The sequence below is a fragment of the Malus domestica genome, chromosome 13, assembly GCF_042453785.1.
Source record: "Malus domestica chromosome 13, GDT2T_hap1".
Classification (NCBI taxonomy): Eukaryota; Viridiplantae; Streptophyta; class Magnoliopsida; order Rosales; family Rosaceae; genus Malus; species Malus domestica.
In genome coordinates this window covers 26596269-26620113 of record NC_091673.1, presented here as the reverse complement: position 1 = coordinate 26620113, position 23845 = coordinate 26596269, and the positions used below count along the sequence as shown (strand labels likewise).

Below are 23845 nucleotides of genomic sequence, written 5' to 3'. Positions count from 1 at the left end.
CAAGGAGTCACCAGAGCTACCAATGTCAAAACGTTTTCCCTATAAAATTGTTTCTCTACAACTCATTTATCCCATACATCTTTTTAAGAAAAAATAAAAAATATTAGTTGTATTCTTTCTCTTTTGCATTTTATCTATTCCAAATTTTCTAGACAAGTATAGGTTTTTTTTTTTTTTTTTAATTTAATTTTTTTTTTTTAAGGTTCAAATAGGCACTTATTTATACAATATATAATATATTTACTCAAATCTGCCTAGGCACTAAGCCCGAACCCGCAGCCCGACTAGCGCCTAGCGTCTTTTAGAACCTTGAGGATAACCAATGTTCAGCATTAACTCTTCAGTATTAACTCTCCCAATTTAAAATAGTTAGATTTTTTACATTGAATAAGTTCATTTCTTTCTTACATTGAAGCCTAGTGTTAAATTGAATTTTGAATCTTTGATTAGGTACATTATTTTGAATATATATATATATATATATATATATGTGATAAACTGTAGGTCCTATAATAAAATACATCAGCATGCATATATGCATTATGTACAATATACCTACAGCCATTAATTACATATCGCTTTGTGCTTGTGTATATTTTACGAACAATTACCAAATCACAAAACACTAACTCTTCTAAACCCATTTCCAGAACCAAACATCAACTGCTTGATGCTCACATTGTCTAAATTACGTAAAGGCTCAAAACTTACATGTTCTACCAAAGATATACTATATACTTAAATGGCCACAAGATAAATGCAAGTCAAATCTCACATGTAATATGTTTTCTTTAACTTTTCACATTGCATAGAAGATTACACAACACCCTTAGTAAAGCAACAATAAGAGAAACTATTATTCACTAGATCATCTTTACTATAAAAAAAAAAAAAAAAAATCTCAAATAGGTTATCATCTTTATAAGTTTAAGTAACTTACTTAGTGAACTTGATGCCAACCATGAAGTCATCCTTGCTATTTCCTCCAAAAAGTACTTGAAAATCACTAGGCTTTGACAACTTATGAGGTCTTACAATTTCCAGGTCCTGGCCAGCTGGTGTTATCTCTTTTTCATCCTCGTTGTCATCAGTTCCAAACTCTCTAGAAATCAATCCATGTGCTCCACATTTACCTGAGAAAGCAAACATATGGTATTAAGAACAGGGTAAATATACCCAATATTCACGTCATTTTCTTTAATTAAAAGATAGAAATTTTATACTTTTATAGTTTTTACCCAGCAATTTCCCAAACTCACTCACGGAATTGAATCTAAAACTGGGTTCTCTGCCCACAATCTTTGGGAGTTTCATATAGCGAATGGTAAATAGCTACCTTGAGGAATTGAACCCCAGACCACATGGGAGCAAACCACAGAGATTCAACTAAACCCTCATTAATTGATAGATAAATATGATTATGAGAATGCAAGTAAAACTCAGAAATATTAATGTAGATGTATTCATACAATGATTCTGGCAGAAATTTAGCATAAAGGTTGGAATGTTCTTTAGCAACTAAAGTAGTACTCCTACTTGAGAGGTCATAGCTAGTTTGGTGGATTTCTTATCCACTTGTTGTATTTCCTTCTTTTGTTTTAATAAATTTCTATCGTTTCTTCTTAAAAAAAAAAGTTTACCAAGATGAATACTTGATAATTGAGCTTTCAAGGAACAGAAAGTAACAATGTAGCTTCACTACGAGCAATCTCAACAATCCTAAACATATCAACATCCAAAGAATAAAAGGGTGTGCCCTTGGAAGTCATGTGTCATCATATAATAACAAACTAACAATTGTATCCTCCGCATTCTTCTACATAATAAAGGATCTGTTTAAATGTGTGTGTGGGTAGAGGAGCTGCTTATGAGATATGTCGGACAATACACATCCATGTAGAATGAACACTGTCTCCGTATACACTCAAGGGGACAACCACCCTCATAACATGGTGAAAGCCACCCAAAAGACTCAAACCTAAACTAGTGGAACTCATAAAGTACTAAATTCTTAGGTTCTATGTCCATAGGGTAACTGATCTACGTAATTTTCTAATGATTGCATGTTTGTGGGTATAACTCCTAAATCAAAGGTATAAGAGATGCCAGAAATTAAATAAATAAATGAATAAAATTGAAAGTTTCTAAAAAAAAAAAAAAAATTTGAACAAGGGTAGAAAGAGAAGCAATGTGCAGGGAGCTAGGTAAAAATAGTCCATGAAAGGAAAGGGGGGTGGGATGCGCACAACCCTCGTCCAAACACAATAAAGGATTAAATCTGACCTACCTCACATAGTACCCTCAATAGAAATCTGGTTAAACTATAAATAAATAAAAAAGAAGAAGATAAAATCTGGATAAACTACAAACCAGCAAACCTACCAGATGACACTTTGTTAAAATCTATACGTTTTTCCCATTCATTTGATATCGGGATAAAGATAAAAGATAAACCATAGGTAAGGTTACCAAAAATGACAAACCAATAGAAATTGTAAGAAGCCTTCTCCTCATATCACCCAAGAAATGAAATGAATGTCTATATATAGAATTATTTTTCCATATTAGTCTATCATACCCACTTCTTCCCGTATATTCCTTTCTGTACATAGGACATCTTTTATGATCACGATCAATAAAGCCTCATGGAAGCTGAAATTCCATCAATGATGAAATAGGAACGAAATTCCACTACTTGCTAAAATCTATATGTTTTTCCCATTCATTTTGATATCGGGATAAAGAAAAAAGATAAAAGATAAACCATAGGTAAGGTTACCAAAAATGACAAACCCATATAAATTGTAAGAAGCTTTCTCCTCATACCACCCAAGAAAATTGAAATGAATGTCAATGTATAGATTCTATAGAATTATTTTTCCATACAAAAAACAATCCAAGTATTTAGAAAAAAGATATATTGAATGCTAGTATATCATCCCCACTTCTTCCTGTATATCCCTTACAGTACATATGACGTTTTTACGGTCAGGATCAATAAAGCCTCATGGAAGCTGAAATTCCACTAATGATGAAATAGGAATGAACCACTACTTGCACTTTCAACTCAAAAGAGAAGCCTAACCCTATAAGGTAAGAACAGTCTATTTCGATTTAGCCTTAGAAGAGATTAATTTTCTTGTTCAGAAGCTCCATAAGAAAATGTCAGATAAAATAGGACAATTTAGCATTAAAATTCCAGTCGCATAATTATCAAAGTGTATTTTTGGAATAAGTTGGAAGATTGAACCCCACCAGCTCCAAAAAAATATATAATCATATCAACTATTTATGGTAGTAGGAATTGAGTAGGAACATTTAGAACTTAATGATATAGATAAAGCCATATTGCTGCCAAGCTTGAGATTATGGAGCCATGTTGCAGTGTCAAGGACAGACTGACTTCTTTGTAGTCTGATACTGTGGAACTACTGAGGAGGAAGAAGATAAGGCAAGATGAGCTACAGACACTTGTCCAGGGATTTTAAAGTTGAGCACAAGGTTTTCATTTTAGAGATCGAAGAGAAGTCTTTTGGCGAGAGGATTAGAGTAACAGAGAGAACGAGAGCCAGAGGATATCAGATATCTTTTGACTTGGGTTGTGCAGCATGGATCACTGATCAGTTAAAGGCGGCCATTGACACGGGCGGACTGAACTTCTTCAGAAAATACAAGGGTCACAACTATCAGTTTTGGGTTGAAGGATTTCAGAACAGAAACGGGGAGGTCCTTGTTCTTTCCAAAACTGAAAAGGATGGTTTTGTCAGAAATATCTTCGTTCCGAAAGGTTTTAAAGGCATTGGATGGAGGAATCTGGAAGAGCTGATGTCTGAGATCCTGCGAGGGGGAAAGAAGACGGGGGCTACAATGAGGAAGGTGAATCGGGCTGGAACTAAGCCTAGGAGAAATCTTTTGGGCGGCGGCTTTCAGGGCTCATACAGGGATGCAGTCATTGGAGGCAAGTCGACGTCAACTGAGGAATCCACACGGAGTGCCAGAGAGGATTTTTGGAAAGAATACACTTGGAATCAGAGGACTTGCTCTAAAGAATCTTTCAGTTGGGGAAGTGTTGTAGTCTGTGAAAGAAAGGTGGTGCATCAATCCTGGAGGGAGGTGGAGACCTCACTTCGAAATCTTTTGGGAACGGACATCAGATTCTCGCCATTTCAATGCAACAAAGCACTGTTTGTTTGCCAGAACGAGGAGGAAGCAAAAAAAATTGCACTACTTGGAGCTATAGCTATGAAGGAGTATCCCGAGGTGGAACTGGCAGGGTGGTGGGAGAGTTTGAATTCAAATAAAAGACTGGCGGTCAGTTATGGAGGTTGGGTTGCATTGGAAGGTTTACCACCGCATCTTTGGACCAAAAAATTCTTCAAGGATATTGGTGAGGCTTGCGGAGGTCTGGCGGACATTGACCAAGCAACCACTAGTTTCGGTTTTCTGCTTGAAGCAAAGATAAAACTAAAAACCAACTTCACTGGTTTTATCCCTGAGGTAGTAGAAGTGGCTGACGGAGACCTAGTCTTCAGGGTCAGGATTCGGCAATTAACGCCAGCGAAGAGACCTATGCTTTCGGCTGAAGATCGGGGTAAATCGGAATCTTTAGTTGGGTCTCTGAAAAAGGATCAGCAATTACAAAGGATTTCTGGAATACATCATCCGGCGACGGCTGAGCTTGGAAAGGCAGCTCACGCGACGGGGACTTGCGCTAGCTTCCGAATCGGCGTCTTCGACTGCCCAGTCACCATCGGATGTGACAGAAAGCTTGATCACAACAGGTCTGTGACTGTGGGCGCGAGTTACGAGGAGCATGCAAACCCACTCTATGACCTTACTTTTCCTGAAAGTGAGCGTGGGTCGCCATCTCAAGAACAGGACGGGACAGCTACGGCGAGTCAATCAATAGAAGCGGCGGTAAATGAGTTTTTAATGATTTCGAAATTGGAAGGAAGCTCCAGTATCATGATTTCTCCGGGTAAAAGCAAAAGCTTGGAATTAGATGGGAAAGAAGATGGCGGTGGCTCTAGTATAGAGGAGGCACATATTTCAACAGGCGGGGAGTATTTTAATGGAACAAGAGTGGAGATATTCACTAGAAATAGTGTTGATCCATGTGACGGGAGCAGGCCCAATAAAAACAACTTTTTTCCAATTAAACTTGATGGAGTGGCGGGCCTTGATCCACAAAGCCCAAATATTGGAGATAACATTGTGGTGAGCGGGCCTATGGCTGCCAAACATTTATTTACAATTATAAATGGTATTTCGGTGGGCTTCGACCTACATTGGAATGGGTCTGGCGGTGGCCCAATCACCCTAACTACTCACGGGCTGAGATCTCATCATCAATCCGAAATGGTCTTTCTGTGTAAGTCTTTAACGTTTTCGAACCCGCTTGCGGATCTAAGGCTGCCAACTATAAGGAATAATGCGCCACAGTATATGGCTTTGGGCGATCCCCAGCAAATTCGGGCCATGGAGTTCTACGCAGCAGGCGCTCCAATCAGACCTTCCTGGAGCATAAGTTCGAGTTTCTTTGGGAGATTTGGACAACACGACAGGGGCGGAAAGAGGCTAAAGTTTCTTCTACCACATGATTTTGGCTCTTGTCAGAATCATCTAGAATGGCCTATTCCGATGGAAGCCATGTCTTCTAACCTCACATTCACCGATTCAGCTAGTGAATCAGAGGAAGACCTGGAGTGTGAGGCCGATGATAACATTGTCCGATCACCGGGCGGGTCGAGTGAGAAGAATTCAGCAAATCAATGGTGGAGAAGGTTGGAGGATTTTGGCATGGATTCGGTTCAATTGTTAGACAGTGACGACGAAGATTTCTTCGCTCAATCTTCTGTCGATGATGGGGAGGAGGATGCTAACTCTCAAGAGGAAAAAGAAATATCTGACGATTTTGAATTATCCTGTGAGGACCTCCACAACCTCTTCATTGATTCAAATTTGGAAGCAGTGACAAAGTTGGAGGAGGCAACCAATCACGAGGAGCAGTCTGTTACTGAGGAAATAGGAAAAAACAAGAAATTATTAAAGTACAGTAGAAGGAAAAAATTGGCAGGAGCATCAGCCAATCGTGAGGCCAAACATCTAAGTTCCAAATTTTTGTCTAAAATGAAGGTCTCCTTGTTTCCGTTGAAACGGTCTCTATTCCAAGAAACGAAGAATGGGAAAGTCAGAAGAGGCAAGGGAGAGGGTGGTTGTAAGGGAGAAAACAAACTTCACAGGGGCACTAGTAGTGTTAATGAAGATAATTAGTTGGAATGTTAGAGGATTGGGAAGTACACGGAAGAGGCTAACATTGAAAAAACAATTCCAACGGTTACAGCCGGACATCATCATACTACAAGAAACTAAGAAATCAGTGATTGATAGAAGTCTTGTGGCTAGCGTGTGGGGAAGCAGATATAAAGAGTGGATTTTTGTCCCTGCTCAAGGAAGCTCAGGGGGCATAGCTGTAATTTGGAACACAAAACACATTTCTGTAACCGAATCTTTGGTCGGTGTTTTCTCTGCATCAATAAAAATTAAGGCTCCCAATGGGATGGAGTGGTGGCTATCCGGAGTCTATGGTCCATGTAAAAATAGAGAGCGGAGGGAGTTTTGGGAAGAATTTGCGGGAATTTATGGTATGTGTGGAACAAGATGGTGTATAGGAGGAGATTTTAACGTGGTTAGATTTATAAATGAGAAATCAAACGGGGGGAGGCTGACCAAAAGCATGAGGAATTTTAATGATTTCATTCGAGAGACAGAACTCAAGGATTTGGATCTACTCAATGCACAGTTCACTTGGTCAAATCTCAGAGAAGAACCTGTGTGTCGAAGATTAGACAGATTTTTATGCTCTACAGGTTGCGAAGATATCTTTCCTGAGGCTAGACAAACGGCCTTGGCAAGGGTCATTTCCGATCATTGTCCAATCCAGCTAGACACCAACAAAGTGAAATGGGGGCCATGTCCTTTCAGATTTGAAAACATGTGGCTCCAAGATCCAGAATTCAGGAACAAATTCAAGGAATGGTGGCAATCGGAGCAAGTGGAGGGGTGGGAGGGTTATAAATTTATGATCAAGTTAAAAGCCATGAAAAAAAAGGTGCAAAGCTGGAGTAAGGAGAGTTTCGGCGAAATCGAAAAAGTCTTGAAAGAAGCGGAAGCAAACATAGAGGAGTTGGATAAGAGAGAGGGGACGGAAGGCTTAGATTTTGAAGCTAGAAGTAAAAGGGAAGAACTCCAAAACCTGGTGGGAGACTTGGCTTTTAAAGAAGAAGTGAAATGGAGGCAGAGAAGCAAAGTGGAATGGGCAAAGGAAGGGGACGGTAATACAAGATTCTTCCATCGAGTTGCTAATGGAAGAAGGAAGAGAAACTATATTGAAAGGTTGGAGCCGATTGGAGGGGGATTAATAGAGGATGCAAAGGAGATTGAAGAGCATATTGTAAATTTTTTCAAATCCTTATTTAGCAGTAACGACGAGGCATGTTGTGGTTTAGAAGGTATAAATTGGGCCCCAATAAGCGCCCTTGAGGCAATTTGGCTTGAGAGGCCTTTTGAGGAAGCAGAAGTTCAAAGAGCAGTTTTCGATTGTGGAAAGGACAAGTCACCAGGACCAGATGGCTTCTCTATGCAAATGTTCCAACATTGCTGGGATATTTTGAAGGAAGATATAATGAAGATCATGGAGGAATTCTTTGAGAAAGGGATAATAAATGCAGTGACGAACGAAACATTCATTTGCCTAATCCCAAAGAAGTCAGATTCTTTGAAGGTGACGGACTATAGGCCCATCAGCTTAGTAACTGGATTGTATAAAATCATAGCGAAAACACTGGCTTCAAGATTGAAGGAGGTTTTGGTTACCACTGTCTCCCCACATCAGGGGGCGTTTGTTAAGGATCGACAAATTTTGGATGCAGTCCTCATTGCAAATGAAGTGGTAGAAGAGATAAGGCAGAAAAAAAAGAAGGGATTGGTGCTCAAGATTGACTTTGAAAAAGCGTATGATCATGTTGAATGGAGATTTCTGGAAGAAGTACTACAAAGAAAAGGTTTTGGCAATAGATGGAGGAAATGGATTCAAGGATGTTTATGCTCTGCAAATTTTTCTGTTTTGATCAATGGGAGGCCTAGGGGAAAATTTCAAGCTTCAAGAGGACTAAGACAAGGTGACCCACTATCACCCTTTCTCTTCACCTTAGTAGTCGATGTTTTGAGCAGGTTAATGGAGAAGGCTCAAGAAAATGATCTCATCAAAGGTTTGTGTATCGGGCAAGAAAAGGTGGAGATCTCTCATCTTCAATTTGCAGACGATACCATATTCTTTTTGACGGAAGATGAGGAAGTTTGGAACAACCTATTACAAGTGCTCAACTTATTCTGTTCGGTCTCAGGACTGAAAATCAACAAAGCGAAGTGCTTTTTGGCAGGAATAAATTCAGAAAGTGAGAAATTAAACAGGATGGCAGATTCTTGGGGTTGCGAGGTAGGATGTTGGCCTATAAAGTATCTGGGACTTCACCTTGGGGGAAGGCCAAAAGCTATAAGGTTTTGGGATCCAGTGGTAGAAACAATGGAAAGAAGACTTCAAAGTTGGAAGAAGGCTTTCCTATCCAGAGGAGGTAGATTGACTCTAATTCAATCAGTCTTGGGAAGTTTGCCGATTTACTATATGTCATTGTTCAAAATTCCCAGTGGGGTAAGAAGACATCTAGAAAAATTAATGAAAGGGTTTCTCTGGGAAGGCGTGGAGGAAGGTAAGAAAACCCATTTGGTCAAATGGGAGTTAGTTACTAAAAACAAGGAGGAAGGAGGTCTAGGGGTGGGGAATTTGAGGAATCAGAACGAAGCACTATTGGCTAAGTGGTTGTGGAGATTCCCAAGGGAGTCTCATTCCTTATGGCACAAGGTGATAAGAAGCAAGTATGGGCTACAAGTTAATGGATGGAATGTACTTCCTCCAAGGAGGGTTTCAAGTCGTAGCCCATGGAAAGACATTTCGAGTGGTGCTCATCAGTTTCTTAGTTGTTGCAAGTTTGAGGTGGGCAATGGAGAGAGGGTTAGGTTTTGGGAGGATGGGTGGTTAGTAGGGGGACCGCTGAAGGAGCAATTCCCCAGATTATTCTTATTATCGAGGAAGCATAATCATAACATATCTAGCTTTGTGGAAGCTTCGTCAAGTTCCTTGAGTTGGAACTTTGATTTTAGGAGAAATCTGAATGAGATGGAGATAGAAGAGGCGGCCAGCTTATTACAGAAAGTGGAAGTGGTTCGCTTGTCTCCATCAAAAATGGATAACAGAAGGTGGAACCTAGAAACTTCAGGTTTGTTCACATGCAAATCCTATCGGTCATTACTGAACAACAATGGGATTGTGCACTATTATCCACCCTACTCTCAGATTTGGAAATCAAAAGTTCCTCCGAAGGTTAAAATACTTGTATGGCTTGTGGCCAATGGGAGTCTCAACACTTGCGACAAAATTCAAAGGAGAAACCCTATGATGTGTTTATCCCCACATTGGTGTAGTTTATGTAAAGCTAAGGAGGAGAGTGTAAATCACATCTTTCTTCATTGCTCCTACTCGATACAACTGTGGTGGAAACTGTTTCAGGAGGTTAAAGTAAGTTGGGTCATTCCTAAAGGGTGTTTTGAGCTACTAAGCACCAATTTCAAGGCACTTGGAAAAGGGAAAAAATCCAAAGCTTTGTGGGGTTGCCTGGTATCGGCAATTTTCTGGAATATATGGCTGGAACGCAACAAAAGGATTTTTGAAGACTATACTGGAGTGGGGGCAGAAGTACTTTGGGGGAGAGTTAAATATTGGGCATCTTTTTGGGCTTCGGTTACTAAAGAGTTTAATAATTGCTCTCTATCTCAAATACTGTGGGATTTGTTAGCAGCAGTTAAGTGAGCTTGGTCTAGAATTGGCTACTGTAGCCAATTCCTATTAGGATTTTCCTTTCTAATTTGTTGGTGGACTTCTTATCCACTTCTGTGTTTTTCTCTATTCTTTAATAAAATTGTTTCTTCTCAAAAAAAAAATATAGATAAAGCCATTACACTAACAAGTAGCTAGTGCAAGTCAAATTGGGCGCACTCACACAGGGAGAAGAATAATCTTTGTCTAGATGAATGAAAATCATTCCCTCCAGATCTGTTATAAACATCTAACCAGTGCTTATACAACTTTTGCTTCAGACCATAACAAGAATTGGGGTCGTCATCCTGAACATAATACCCAAAACAAAAAATTAAGGGGCATATTATGATTATAATTGTACAAACTGCTGAACAAGAACAAATTCAATCAAAACAGCTCAAGGACTGTAATGTATACATATACTTAGCATGCGAAGGTACAACATGGATCACATATCTAAAAAAATTACAAGAAACATTACCCAGAAGGTGTAACACAAGGGATCCATCTCTGCCTAAATAACACCTCCGAAAGTATGAGAGAACCATTAGAATGAATTCATAACTACCCCGCGCTCTAGATGAATTAAAATAAAGTGAATATCCCAAAAACCCAGTCATTTAAGAACAAAAGCACACCACAATCTGCTCCTTTCCACTGAAAGTTGATGAAAGATTTCTTGAAGAGAAAGGAGCGGTAAGAAGATGGGGATCATAAAATTCGTTAGGACATTCTGCAAAACCTAAAAACAAAATGAAAAAGGGTTGGCCAAAGGGAGCTTGTTAATAAGAGGAATACTGCATTCTTCGGTTTAAGGTTGTGGAGATTCCGATCAAATGTGGATTGTCAACAAGAGTAAGTACGATTTGCAATCTGAAAGATGGTTCTTCCAGAGTGTGGAGAGAGCAACTCCCAGCATTACTTAAGGGAAAAAAAAAGTAAGTACTTGAATAGCAATTTAGTCATTTTTTTTTTTATAATAGCAACTCCCACTATTAATAAATAGGGTGGACTGCCGATTTAGTCCTTGAATTATCATCTCGGTGAAAATTAGGTCCTTGGATTATTTTTTTGGTAAAATAAGTCCCTAATTTCATTAAAAATTGCTAATTTAATCCCTAATATTATACTCAAAGCTATTTTATCCAATTGTTTGTCAATTGAAGTCACATGACACATTTTAGAGGATATTGCCCCCATTTTCTTGCCTATAAGCCCTTAATGTTGCATATAGGTTGCGAATCTAGCATCTAATTTACCATCCAGAGTTAACTCCATACCCTATTTCTTCAAAGAAAATAAGTCCTTAAACTATGAAAAACTACCAATCTTCTCTCTGAAGTTTCACATGCAAGTCACGTGACTTAAATTGACGAAAAATTAAAATAGAATTGCTTCGAATCTAATATTAGGGATGTAATTGGCAGATTTTTATTAGTTTGAGGACTTATTTTTTCCAAAAGAATACATTAGGGACCTAATTTTCATTCATGTAAGAATTTAGGGACTAAATCGACAGTTCACCCTAATAAATATAAAAAGAATGATTGATAAGGAAGAACAAAGGTGCATTATGTTGCCTTTACGCTGGAAGGCGCTTCAATGGACAAGAACAATGCAAAAGAGACCATTTCAAGAGCTTTTACACAGACATAAAACGAATATAGTGCAAGTCATAAATGTGATACATACTTTTGTAAAACACTCTCCTGTTCCTGCCCACTTGCCCTTTGTCATCCCAACAGCAGGCACCTCCCACTCATATATCCACTTCTTTTTTGACAGATTTTCAACCTCAGCTTTTGTTAACTTGTGCCCCAAGTGTATATCAAAGGAACTGCACAATGCAAGATATAAAGGGGGAATGAGTGTATATATGCATACAATCTGACTTAATAAGATCCCAAAATGGTAAGACATACAAAGATAAAAGCTAGTGGTGATTAACATCAAGCTTAACACAGCATAAAGTAATAATGCCAATACATAATAAAAATGCAAAAGCCAAATGAACAAGATATTTCATGTAAATGCACCTCAAGCACATTGATTGTTCAACAGCAGATTGAGAACTGGTTCCCAGGTCCTGTTCTGCATCTGAATCATGAGTCTCTTGGTCATCTGAGTCAGAGGTCTCTTGGTCATCCAAGTCAGAGGTCTCCTGGTCATCCTCATTTTCAGAATCTTCACTGTGCTCCTCAAGTCCTGCCTTTTCAGGGTCTTTGGGTTTTCCTTCCATAGGAAATTCATCATCAACTCCTATGCAAGAATAGGACATGAATTAAATAATATGACGTGTGGCACAATCTAACACAAATGATCAAGTTGACTCTGCTTATGAAGAAGTAAGACTACACCTTAATCCGTTATCATATAGGAGATAAAAGCAAAAGCAGCATTCATGCTCACTACAATGTCAGTAGTGCAGGCCTTCCATAATAAATTGATATATGACTATATGAACCTCAACTATGGGCTTTTGGTTACTTATCTATGATAAAGAGAATGAAAAAGGTTGTGAGATCCTGGAGGCCAGTATCATTACAACAGGAAATGCAAACAATTAGGAGGGCAGAGACAACAAAATTGTTTTCTCATATTTGAATATAAAACAGAAATGTTCTACCTTCTTCATCATCATCCGCATCCTCTGAGTCACTAGAAGATTCAGTTCCATCATCTTCAGATTTTTCTGAGTCACTTATACCTTCTTCTTGTCTTTTTCTATACAAAAATGAAGTGGATGATAACATGTTAGTTGTAAATTCCTTGAATGAATCAACAAGTTTCAAATTACTAACATTGAGAGAAGAGATTTCCTTTTTTCCTAGGTCAGATAGAAAAGAGCTTAATTATATATTAAACTGCCTAATAATAAACGCACCAATGCTACATTGCTATCAATTAAACATAAACGTATCTCAGGTGTGAATCCAACTTTTTTGAGCTTTATATATTTCTTAGTCACAAAGTGCTGACATTACTCATCAAACAAAAATCCGGCAATACAAACAAAATTGAGTCCATAATGAATTTGAAAGGACAGCGCAATCTTTTGTTTTCTTTCTATGTAAAGAAGTCCACAACATATGGAGAAATTACAAATGTGAAACCCAAGTGCATCCTAGAAAGGAGTACTTGACTCCTAGAGGCACCTCAGAACCTTATAAACCGCATTTTATATGCAACTCTTAAACGTCGCAGAACAGAGCACACCGAAACTAATAAGTGGAGGTCACGTAAGAACCAAAACAAGCTTAAACAAACCCAAAAATACTGCCTTATGCACAGTTAAAATTGAGGCCAAAAATATCTTTTAGAGTTTAGCCATATGCAGCAAGTAGATGCTAAAAGAAAACTGAAAATAAACCCAGGACTTTAAGAAGACCGTTACCTCATCTTATATGCAGCAGAAACAGATTTACTAGATGATCCCAGCGTCATTAACAATTTATCATACATGGATGGCTCCTTATAAACCATTTCTTCTTCGGAAACCACACAGTTAGATTCTTCGTTTGGTAGTTCCCCTGTATTAGAATGATCGTGAATGTGAATATGAAAACATTGGCAATTAAATCATTATCTCCAATGCATTAACCAAATATTGATCCCCTAAGATAACGATTGGGTGGAAACTCTCTAAACAGGTACAAAGGGCAAGGAAAAAAAAAAGCTAACTCTTTTATTAGATTAAAGTTCAACTTAACACTATAAAAAGGTAAAATATAAGGTATGCCTGACGAAGTAGTCGCAGGGCTGTGTGTAACATTTTCTTCTTCAAGACGATGACTTTTCTTGCTCGTGTTGAACTTGTTGGGTATTTTGCGTTTTCCAAATCCTGCTATGGGAACACAAAAATGTCTTACCAGTAAGTATTGCAATGGAAACAAAGAGGAAGCTACAGATTCAACAAAAATTACGAAGAATTCTGCTAATTCAGTTCATGGGTAGGGCAGCCAAACAAAAACTTACCTGGGTTCATGCCTGATTGTTTTCCCATGTTGAGAAGAAAAAGAAAACCGGAAACTTCGCGCCAGAAAAATCCCTCAATTCGAGTGTAGACTTGGTTTCGGTTAAACGACCGGAGGAGGATGAGAGTTTGTTGGAGTTGAAGCCTGAGGTCGTTGAATTTAGATTCAAACAGAATAACATAGCAAACAAATTTTAATTCTATAGAAACGAAAAACGAAATTAATTTTCTTCATCATTTTTTCCTAAGTAATATTTCAGCTAGAACTTTGCACCATCAGTCTCTGATAAGATTAATTTTTGACAAATTATGTATAGAATTCCACTTTCCCCATGGTTCGGAACACTCAAAACGGCAAATTCAAATCAGAAAAGGGAAAAAAAACTCAGAGTTGGAAGCTTTCCGGTGTGCCTCACGGTGGCTGAAACTATGCTCGCGGTGGTGAAGGCGGGCTCTTGCAATCGTGTTGGGAGGAGACCTGCGGGTTAACGTGAAAGCGAAAGGAGGAAGTTGAAGTTTTTGGGGTTTAAGGATTTTTTTTTATTTTATTTTAGTTACTGTTACGGTTTCGGGTGGAGGGTTTATGTTGGTGGTTGCAGGGGTGGGTCCGGGCCGGATCAGACCCGTTTTAAATTGCATCGTGATGGGGCGGGCCAGGTAATGGAATTTCTAAATTTGGAACTGAACCTAACTCTGCCTTTTTCAGGCCAAGTCCACGGGTTCAATTACTTGTTTTTTTTAAGATCAGATTTGGCCCATTTGGGTCCAAGTACAATGTTTTTTTTACAAAAAATTTTCTTATCATAATGGACTGGTCTTTTTCCTATCATGTTTTATCAGCGCACTTTTCAGGCACAAGGAAACTAAATGCAGCTGGGTAACGTAATTTACTGAAATTATAGAATTCTCCAGTAAATTTTCTCATCAGCCGAACATAATCTAATTACATAACTTAGATTTACAGAAACGTTGCACAAATCAACATAATCTAATTAAAAATACTCATCTAAAACAAAAGATTCAAATATATACAAGTCTGAAACTATCACAAAACATCCATATATTCAAATTCAATTTAATTCAACAGAAGTTTCAAATTCAATCGATTCAAATTCATTTCAATAAAAATTTGAAATTGGAAAGGAACAGAGGTCAAGGTTCAAGAACCCAACAAAATCCCTAAATCTAGAAAACCCTAATTTAATTTTCAATCCTAAATCCCTAAAACGTAATACCTTAGAACTGAAGATGACTATAAGCAGAGCTCGTGGGTTGCAAATATAGGTCAGAGTTAGACGGAGGAGATGACTAATTGTCGTTTCGAGTGTTCGACTTTATCATTCGTCCCTTCGAGTTCGACAGAGAGAGACATTGATTTCGAGAGAGTGAGCCAGGAAGAGAGACCGAGGTCTGATGATGATGGTGGCGGACGGAGCGAGAAGGGCGGGAGCGAATAAGAAGGAGAGATTGAAGTCTGAGTGAAAGGGGAGGAGTCGGGAGGAGAGATCGAGGTCTTGGTGATGGACGGCTACTCGACTCGAGCTTGAGTCGTGAATAAATGGGAGAAAGGGAAACATAATTATTTAGTTTCTGTCTGAGTGATTATCTGAGAAGACTGAGATGAGGAAGAAAATTCAATAATAGCCTATATTCCATGCTAGAATTGAGCCGAGCCGGGGGCCCATTCCCTCCTATTTTAAGATCCGCCCCACCCCGCTAATTTCATATACCCGGCCTGACCTATCCTATTTTGTGTCTAGAAATTTTGGACCAGGCCCAACCCATGGGTCCAAGACCCGTTTGCACAGCCCTAGGTGGTAGAGCTTACACAACTCGTTAAGCTAACAATTTCTTACCCAACTCGTTAATACCACATGAAAATAATGAGTTTCGAGTCAATACGATAACTAATCAGCTTGTTATTGGGGCAGTCGTTAAGAACCCGTTAATAACAGATCCTTAACGGGTTTACACATAGGTAACCCATTAAGAAAAAAATTATTTTTATTACTGTTGGGGAACTTTTAAGTCGAGGCAAACTTGGGCTTTGCAAACATCTTTTTGCCTCCTTTGGTTTGCTTTCATACCAAGTCTTGGAATATCTCAAAAGAATTAGCACACCTTAGGAAATATTCTCGTTAGATCAATGACTCAAAGATAACATGATTAAGCAAATAATAGCTTACTCAAGTGAGCCATGGTATGGAAGCTAGAAACTTATCAGTTTAGCACAAGACAGAGTTTGCATGGTTGTCAGGTGTTCTAGGCTTGAATAGTCTGGGTTTCTTAGGGTTCTAAGAGCATATCTAATGGGAGTCCCTATTTAGGAACTCCTACCACCATTTTTGAGTACTCATTTAAGGACTTAGAGGGAATTTTTATGTCCCTAAAGGAATATTGCCTCCAATGGAAGAGTCCTTATAGTAGAATCCTTAAATTTGAGGTTTTTACAATTTTATGTCATAATTTGATTATGTGCACATTTTTTGAATTAATTTAACATTACGTTCTCGTAAAATATTTTTGTGAACATTTTAACCCAAAAAAAATCCAAATTCTGACACCAATTTTTTTCATCATGAAAACGTAACTAGAATGAATGAATTGAGTATAGGAGATGAAGTTGTGGTAAGTTTTGGTTAGATAATTTTGTAGTTATAGGAATGATGAGAGAACAACATTAGAGAGTAACCCAAATTGAAACTGTTAATCTTTCAATGGAGGCAATATGAAAAGAGAAAAAAAAATTGAAAACAAACATGACAAAGTAACCTAAATTGAAATCGTTATTTAATTAGAACTATCTTTCAATGGTAAAAAAAATTGAAAAGCAAGAATCAATATGGACCTTTCATATTAAACGTTTGAAAAAAAAAAAAGACAGGACCATGTTACTGGGACCCACACCTACCTTTCTCCTTAAATTGTCCTATTAGGTCTATCATTTTAGTCCCTATAGAGTCCATATAATTGGGTACATACACCAAGTATTCGGCAAGTTCCTATAGTTTAGGAACTCACTTTCCAATCCATTGGAGATTCATTTTGTCCCCTTATTTGTTTTATACTCATTTTATACGGTGGTTGTCCCTCTATAAGGACTCTACTGGAGATGCTCTAAGGAGGCCTCTGCTAGCTGAGAGGATTGAGGGAAGGTTAGGAAAAACTCTAAGGTTGCAGGAATATAATGCTCCCTAAAATCCAAGACTATTTGAACTTAGTAAGTGATTTCCCTAGCTTGGTGCAATACAACCTTGAATCCCCTCTCATGTTCTCTCTATTATATTATTCTCTCTCCCTTGTGATGATGATCTCTCTATGCACTCAATTTTGCCCCTATTGTAGGTGAATGATGCCTTTCCATGCTCTCTAGGGAATCTCTAATTTTGGCTAGGTTTTCCTTCCTCTTTCTCTTGATATAACTATGGCCTTCCTTATTGATATAATGCAAATTAGCAATGTTGCACTCGTGAAGATTGCACTACACCTCCTTCCCAAAGTGTTGTTTTCCTAGGTCAACTTCCACATGTGTTACTTCTGGTAATGCATCTCATGGCTTTCATGCGTCGTTTTTCTGCGTGAGTTAGGAAGAGAAAGTTAGCATCTCTGTTCATTAAATGCATGATTTGCCAGGCTTTCACGTGAACTTAAGACTTAGGGTTTAGCTCCTTCCTAACTAGATTGGTTGGCTTGCTAGGGAAATAAGGAACAAGATTGGTTGACTTCAAAGATTATAGGCTTAGATCTTTGGGCTCTCAAGCAGCTTAAAGTCTTCCATAATCTTGACTTCACGTAGGCCCGATAAACTTCTGTAATCATCTACATCACAATTCACTTGGCAAGCCCCAAGCATATGACTTGAGCTTATTTTAGCATGAATAGTAGTTAGCGTGATAAGGCATGGCATGATTTATGTAAATATCCGGTTTAATTATTATAGCGTGGCAATGACTGTCAATATCTTACTTTCTTGATTTTGCACATTTGCATGCGTTTAGGCTTGGCTTGGCTTGGGGCTTGTATGACTGGTTTAGGGCTTGTATGACAATTGGGCTTTGAGACTTGATTGGGCTTGCATATGACATTTTTGGGCCCTAAAATTAGCCCCTTTGATTATTAGGGTTGTGAAAGGTCTTTGAACGGGCTAGATAATCAATCCTGGCCCAAAGAAATTTTGAACGTGAGTTCCTTGATAAGACCTTTCCCCCTTCCTGCATGGCTGCTGATGACATCATGGGGATGTGCACCCTTGTTTCTCATGCACGTCTCATCACCCAAGATAGCGCTAGGTATTCTTTCATCTATGTATGACAACTGCTTTAATTGTCTCTATTCCCTAGGACAAGCATTTAATTTGTCTTTCCCTGTTCTTCTCTTTCTTAACTTATTTTTCTTCTAAAATTCTTCCCTCTACTCCTTTACTTTGCATTGCGCTCCCAATTCGTGTACTCCCGTGCTTTGCGCCAAAACTTTCCTTAGGTAAGGTAAAACCCTTAATTTTTCTCTTGAATTTTTCTTCATTTCCTCGTCTTCTCTGTCGGCTTTGGTGGTGAAGTTGAGCATGCTTCCATATTTTCTCTTTTGTTTGCACGTTTTAAGAAATTCTAGGGCTTTTGTCTTCATAAACAAGGTTGTAACTCCTTCATTTGGAAAATTAAACTCATGATCCTTAGTAATCTTCGATTTTGGACCTTTGTGTGTTTGCCCTTTGTGGTTTTCTTCTTGTTTTTTCATGCGTGTTGCGTGTTTATTTCATAGCCCAGCTTGATTGCTTGTTGGTGCATATTCGAGTAAGACTAAGTTAGATGCATTGTTTAGCTTGGCGTGGTTGCTTGGGTGCATACAATTTATTCTTGCACGAACACTTGCAAAGCATGTTGTCCCTAGATAGAATTTCTTCTTTCATGTCTTGTTGTCATGGTATCTAGAAGTGCTTCAAGTTTGGAACTTTTCTTCTGCAAGTCCCTTTCAAGTTTGATCTTGCTGCCCAACTTGCTCTTGTTGGCCAGTTTGAGTTTGGAGATCTTGTCCGTCTGGGTACGAACCAAAGCCTTTGTCTATGCATTAGCCTAAGGGAAGTACGGTTATAAAAAGAAGAAAAATGAGGAGCGATGCTAGAAATTGAAGAAGAGGAAAAACAGCAAAAGGGCTAATCGCATATCACCTCTTTGAAATCACTAGGATATCTTCCTTAGCCATCACCTCTCTAAAATCACCAGGAGAGGCTGCTAAGCGGACTAAGCTTGAGCATGTCTGGCATCACGGAGACCACTTGCGTTTATGCAAAGTGGCACTAAATCATGCATAGGTTTGATTACTAAGCACAATGGTTCACTAGATGTCCCTTCAGGGCCAACCGGTTGAGTAAGTAGCACTTCGGAGAAACCACCAGTTATTTCCTTAGCTAGAAGTGCGACATGGGTAAACTCAAAGGTGGAGTCGCGGGTGAACAAAATGGAAGTTTGAATTTGAGAACTTTGATGTTGCAGTTACTGTTGTTGATTGGACGACATCTGTTTTTGTGCTACCACAGAAGAAGTTTGCTCCAAACAACCTCTGACAAGGCTTCCAACTCTATTGAGGATAGGATCTCTCCCTTCTTCACCATTGATTGTCGATGGCTGCTGAAAGCCTTCCTCAGCTGAAGAAGTGAGGTCAACAGTTTCTAGCACCGTTCCTTGGCGACCGCTGGAACTACGCGTTGGCTTAGCCCTCTTCTCGGAAACTTTGGTTTGAACCTCTTTTGTAATAACCTCTTCCAGTTTTTTCCTTTTTTTCTTCTTAAACTTGGACACATCTTTAGCAGTTTTTAGGTCCAGGGGCAACTTGGCAATCTTTACCTCAACCCACTTTGGGTCTTGAATAAGTTAGTGGTTGCAAGGATCACGATGGCATCCCTCCCATGTACTCCTTCCCTCTCAAGGGTAATGAGCTATTTCCAGCTTCGGTATTCAGATGGGATTACATGGAAAACTCTATCGATGAGCTCAGGTCAACGTGGGCCGAAGTTCTTAATATCTATTTTATAGTCAAGATTACTAATAGGTTTGCTGGGGACTCTTAACCCTCATACATCTTCATCTCAATACCCATCGACGAGGAGAATATCTCTATACCAATATTCTAACTGTTAATTTACTAGGGTTGGCACTGGTGGGCAATTTAATTATGTAAATTGTTGGTTTCAACAACTGCTGGTGCAAAACGTGTGAAGAAAGGCTCATTAGTCTTAGAGATTTCTGCATTAAGTAGTCAGACAAATAAAGAGTCTGAGGCCTCATCCAAATCAAGTGCCTTTGCCCCTGCTACCAGTCAATCCTCCGTTCATGCAGATCCTATGCAAGTGAGATTCTTTCTCTTCTTGCCTTAATTTTTTGTGCTATTTTTTTATGAAACAATATGATTACTAGATGCTTTTGTTACTTGTATGTACAGCTGTCCTATTTTCTAGATTATCACAGATTAATGGATGCCTTTTTTTATTTTTATTGCACGGTTACTTTAAATCAACCTTTGATTTTATACTAGAATGGTTAGAGAGAATTTATTGTGTTCGTTTATTTTCTTCCATGTGATCTTAAACTACACTGCACTTTTGTTGATCTTTTTGTTTGACCTGATTCATCTGTGTAGGATACGGAAATAATGATTTTAAGTTCAAATTTTCCAAGATTCTAGAGATAATCAGAATGGCCCTTTGCAGTTTATTTTTTGGTTTTAGCATGTGAAAGTAAGAATTGTTATTCTTATTGATTTTTTTAATTAATGTTGATCATTTTTGTGTAGAAAAGTGGGAGTCTCTCCTGCGTCAAGGGAGGAGGATATTTGTTGTTGGTGATCTTATGCTGAACCAGATTTTGAGAATAACCAGATTTTAAATTAAGTGAACTTACAGTTTTATTAGTAGGAAAGCTCTATACATTATATTGTCTTTTGTAATACTTCGGTGGTGGATAAATTTCAAATTTATGAAGCAATATTGTTTCATTTGAGGTCAATATCTTGCTCCCGGGATGAATTATGTAGGTCGTGCTTTCAAATTAAAAATACATTATATATGTCATCAAACATATTTCAGGACATGTATTGAACGGTTTATGACATGCTTTGTGTGTCATTGCTAATATTCAATGATGTTGCAAATGGTTTCAGTGCTATAGTACATGACACTATATAGATGTCATGTTTAGTATACCATGACGCTCATTTCTCTGTATATGACACTTAATCTGCGTCTTAAATGGTTATAGATGACTCAAGTTCTTAATTCAATGACGCTAAATCCTTGCGTCATTAAACTTTTAACATGACCTATAAACTGCGTCATGTATGTTAAAATTTGTAGTAGTGCTTGTACTTCTTTTTCTATAATGAATATTCAACTTACAAAACACAATATATAGTTACCACTTGAATCTAAACTATAAATTCCACAACATCCATAAAAATTTATGGCCAAATTTTTTTTGTAGTCCCTGTGGTGACACGTCACTTTCAATGTGACCCTTGTGGTGAAAAAGCTATTAATTAAACCCCTGTGGTGAGCTCTGTTAGCAATTAAGGTCCAAATCCAAAATTCCGTTAGTCTTCTGTTAAATAAAAACTATCAAAATTAAGTTTATTTATTTTAGAAAATAAAAGGACAAAAACATGATTGAATTAAAATAAAATTACAAATAAAGAAACTTGTGAAGATAAAAAAACTCAACAGTCCCCGTATCTCATCTTGCTCCCAGATAGCCATTGGTGGACGTCCATCTTCGTTAACCATCACCTCAAATCCTATTAACCTAGTCTTGCAGATCAAGCCAAACCCATTGTGAAAAACACATCCCACCCCTCAAATTTGCAGACCAACCAAAACCCAAGTGAAATTAAACTCGGAAAACCACTTCAATGGCTAGGAGAAGGGGTGAAGGTGAAGTCGCACCTAATTTCTTAGGTATGATTTAATTTTGTTTGAAAATCCTAATACTTCTAATAAACCATTGTTTATTTTTCAATGCCAACACGTCTTACTTGAATTTTCATTCTTGTATCACTTTGTACTTGTTCGAATGCATATATGTCTTTCAATTTTGTCTTTAATTGGTAGTGTGGTTTGATGTAGGCCCTAGTTGGCCAGTACTGCAATGCATAAGTGATTTTTTCTGTATTACATAGGTTGAGATACATGTGCTATCAAATTGCAGGGGCTGATTTGTTTACACTCAAGTTCATATGCGGAGGGCAGATGATATATTTTGATAATGTAGATCCAGACTTGTTGTCAACTCATGAACTCAAGTATATGATGGAAGAAGTTGGATACAAACATGTGAAGAGATTTCATTTCACCAAGCCAGGAGAGGACCCTCAATGTGCTTTGCATCCACTAGATGGTGACAATGACATATCAGCTATGATTAACATTATCCCTAGTTCAAGGGAAATGACAATCTATGTGGAGCATGATGCGGACAGGTCAATTTTAGTTCCAGAACCAAACTTTAATGATTTTTTTTCATGAGATAATGGGTGATGCGTCCACTCAAGTCCCAGAAAAAGTGTTCTCTCACATTCAAAGCAATACTCAGGTACAAGATGAAGTTCTTAATAGCCTATGGTCAACTGAAATTCCTAACCCTAATGTAGATAAGGGTAAAAGGGTATATGGAAATGTTTTAGAAGAAAGTGGGGAGCAATATGAAGTCAATAGTGAAGGGCTATATGAAACCTTTTTACAAGAGGATGGGGAGATTGGTTATCGGTGTAATCATGGAACAGATAGTGATGATTCTGACTATGAGTTGTATGATTCTGAAAATGATGCTGCTATGGAAGATGATGATTTGTTGTTTGCTAAGTATGTGGACATCTCATCTATAAGGACAAACACGAGACCTGTTGTAGAGAGGACTGTTATACCTAAAAATATTATTGATAATGAGCTACCTGAGGAGAAAGAGCACAACTCTGAGGAATTGCATAGTCCTCATAATTCAGATGATGATGAAGATTCTACTGAGAGAGATCCTGAGTTTAATGAAGAAACTGATATGGATAAACCTAGTTTCAAAATTAGGATGAGGTTTGCACAAGCTAAACACCTGAAAACCGCCATCAAGAGGTATTCGATTTATGGGGGTTATGATATTGATCTGAAGAAGAATGATAGGGGTAGGGTTACTGCAGTTTGTGCAGTAGGGTATCCTTGGAGATTGCATGCAAGTGTAATGCAAAATGATACCACTTGGCAAATCAAAGTTCTTAATGATAAACATATATGCAGTAGAGTGTGGAAAAATAAGTATGTGACATACAAGTTCATTGCTGAGAAGTATTTGAATCGATTTAAAGATCATCCGGGCATGACTGCAAAAACTTTACAGGATGTAATAAAAAGGGACATGGAGTTGGATGTTGGGATTAGTCAGTGTTTTAGAGCAGGGACAGAAGCCCTACAAGTGTTAAGAGGGTCATATGATGAGCAATATGCTAAAATTTGGGAATATTGTGAAGAAGGAAGGCAAACAAATGTGGGAAGTACTATGAAAGTGAGTGTAGATCCTTCATTCTTTAAGAGGTTATATGTTTGTCTTGATGCTTGCAAGAAAGGATTCAAAGCAGGATGCAGACCAATGATCGGGGTAGACGGTTGTCATCTCAAAGGACCATACGAAGGTAAATTATTATGCTCCATCATTTTATATTATGACTTAAGTTGGTCAGAGACTCCATACTTAGTTTCTCTAGTTATTGTCACATGTCAACTACTTAGTTTCTCTAGTTATTGTCACAGGTCATCTAATAGACTTGCCTAATAGTGAAGTGGCTGTGTGATATAACAAGCCAAGATAATAGCAAGTCGAAGTTGTATGTGTATATTAGACGCAAATCAATGCGGTAAATCGAGGCATGGATATAATAAGTAGCTACCACAGAATCTGAACTGTAAA

At 38.2% G+C, this 23845-nt stretch overlaps 1 protein-coding gene across 2 annotated transcripts in view; it reads right to left on the bottom strand.

Annotated features, from left to right (window-relative positions):
• The window catches only part of LOC103430910 (protein NUCLEOLAR FACTOR 1-like), a 28860-nt gene extending 14569 nt beyond the window's left edge, over positions 1–14291 (bottom strand). The window contains exons 1-8 of one of the 2 annotated variants that reach the window (XM_070810396.1): positions 13910–14291; positions 13674–13775; positions 13329–13464; positions 12561–12658; positions 11971–12193; positions 11627–11771; positions 10116–10239; positions 941–1133 (exon numbers count right to left, since the gene is read on the bottom strand). In XM_070810396.1, coding sequence (XP_070666497.1) covers positions 941–1133; positions 10116–10239; positions 11627–11771; positions 11971–12193; positions 12561–12658; positions 13329–13464; positions 13674–13775; positions 13910–13937 — 1049 coding nt within the window. In that variant the 5' untranslated portion in view covers positions 13938–14291. Of the gene's footprint in view, positions 1–940; positions 1134–10115; positions 10240–11626; positions 11772–11970; positions 12194–12560; positions 12659–13328; positions 13465–13673; positions 13776–13909 lie in introns of those variants that run through there. The other variant, XR_011574488.1, reaches the window with a different exon arrangement.
• Between the last annotated feature and the right edge of the window lie 9554 nt (positions 14292–23845).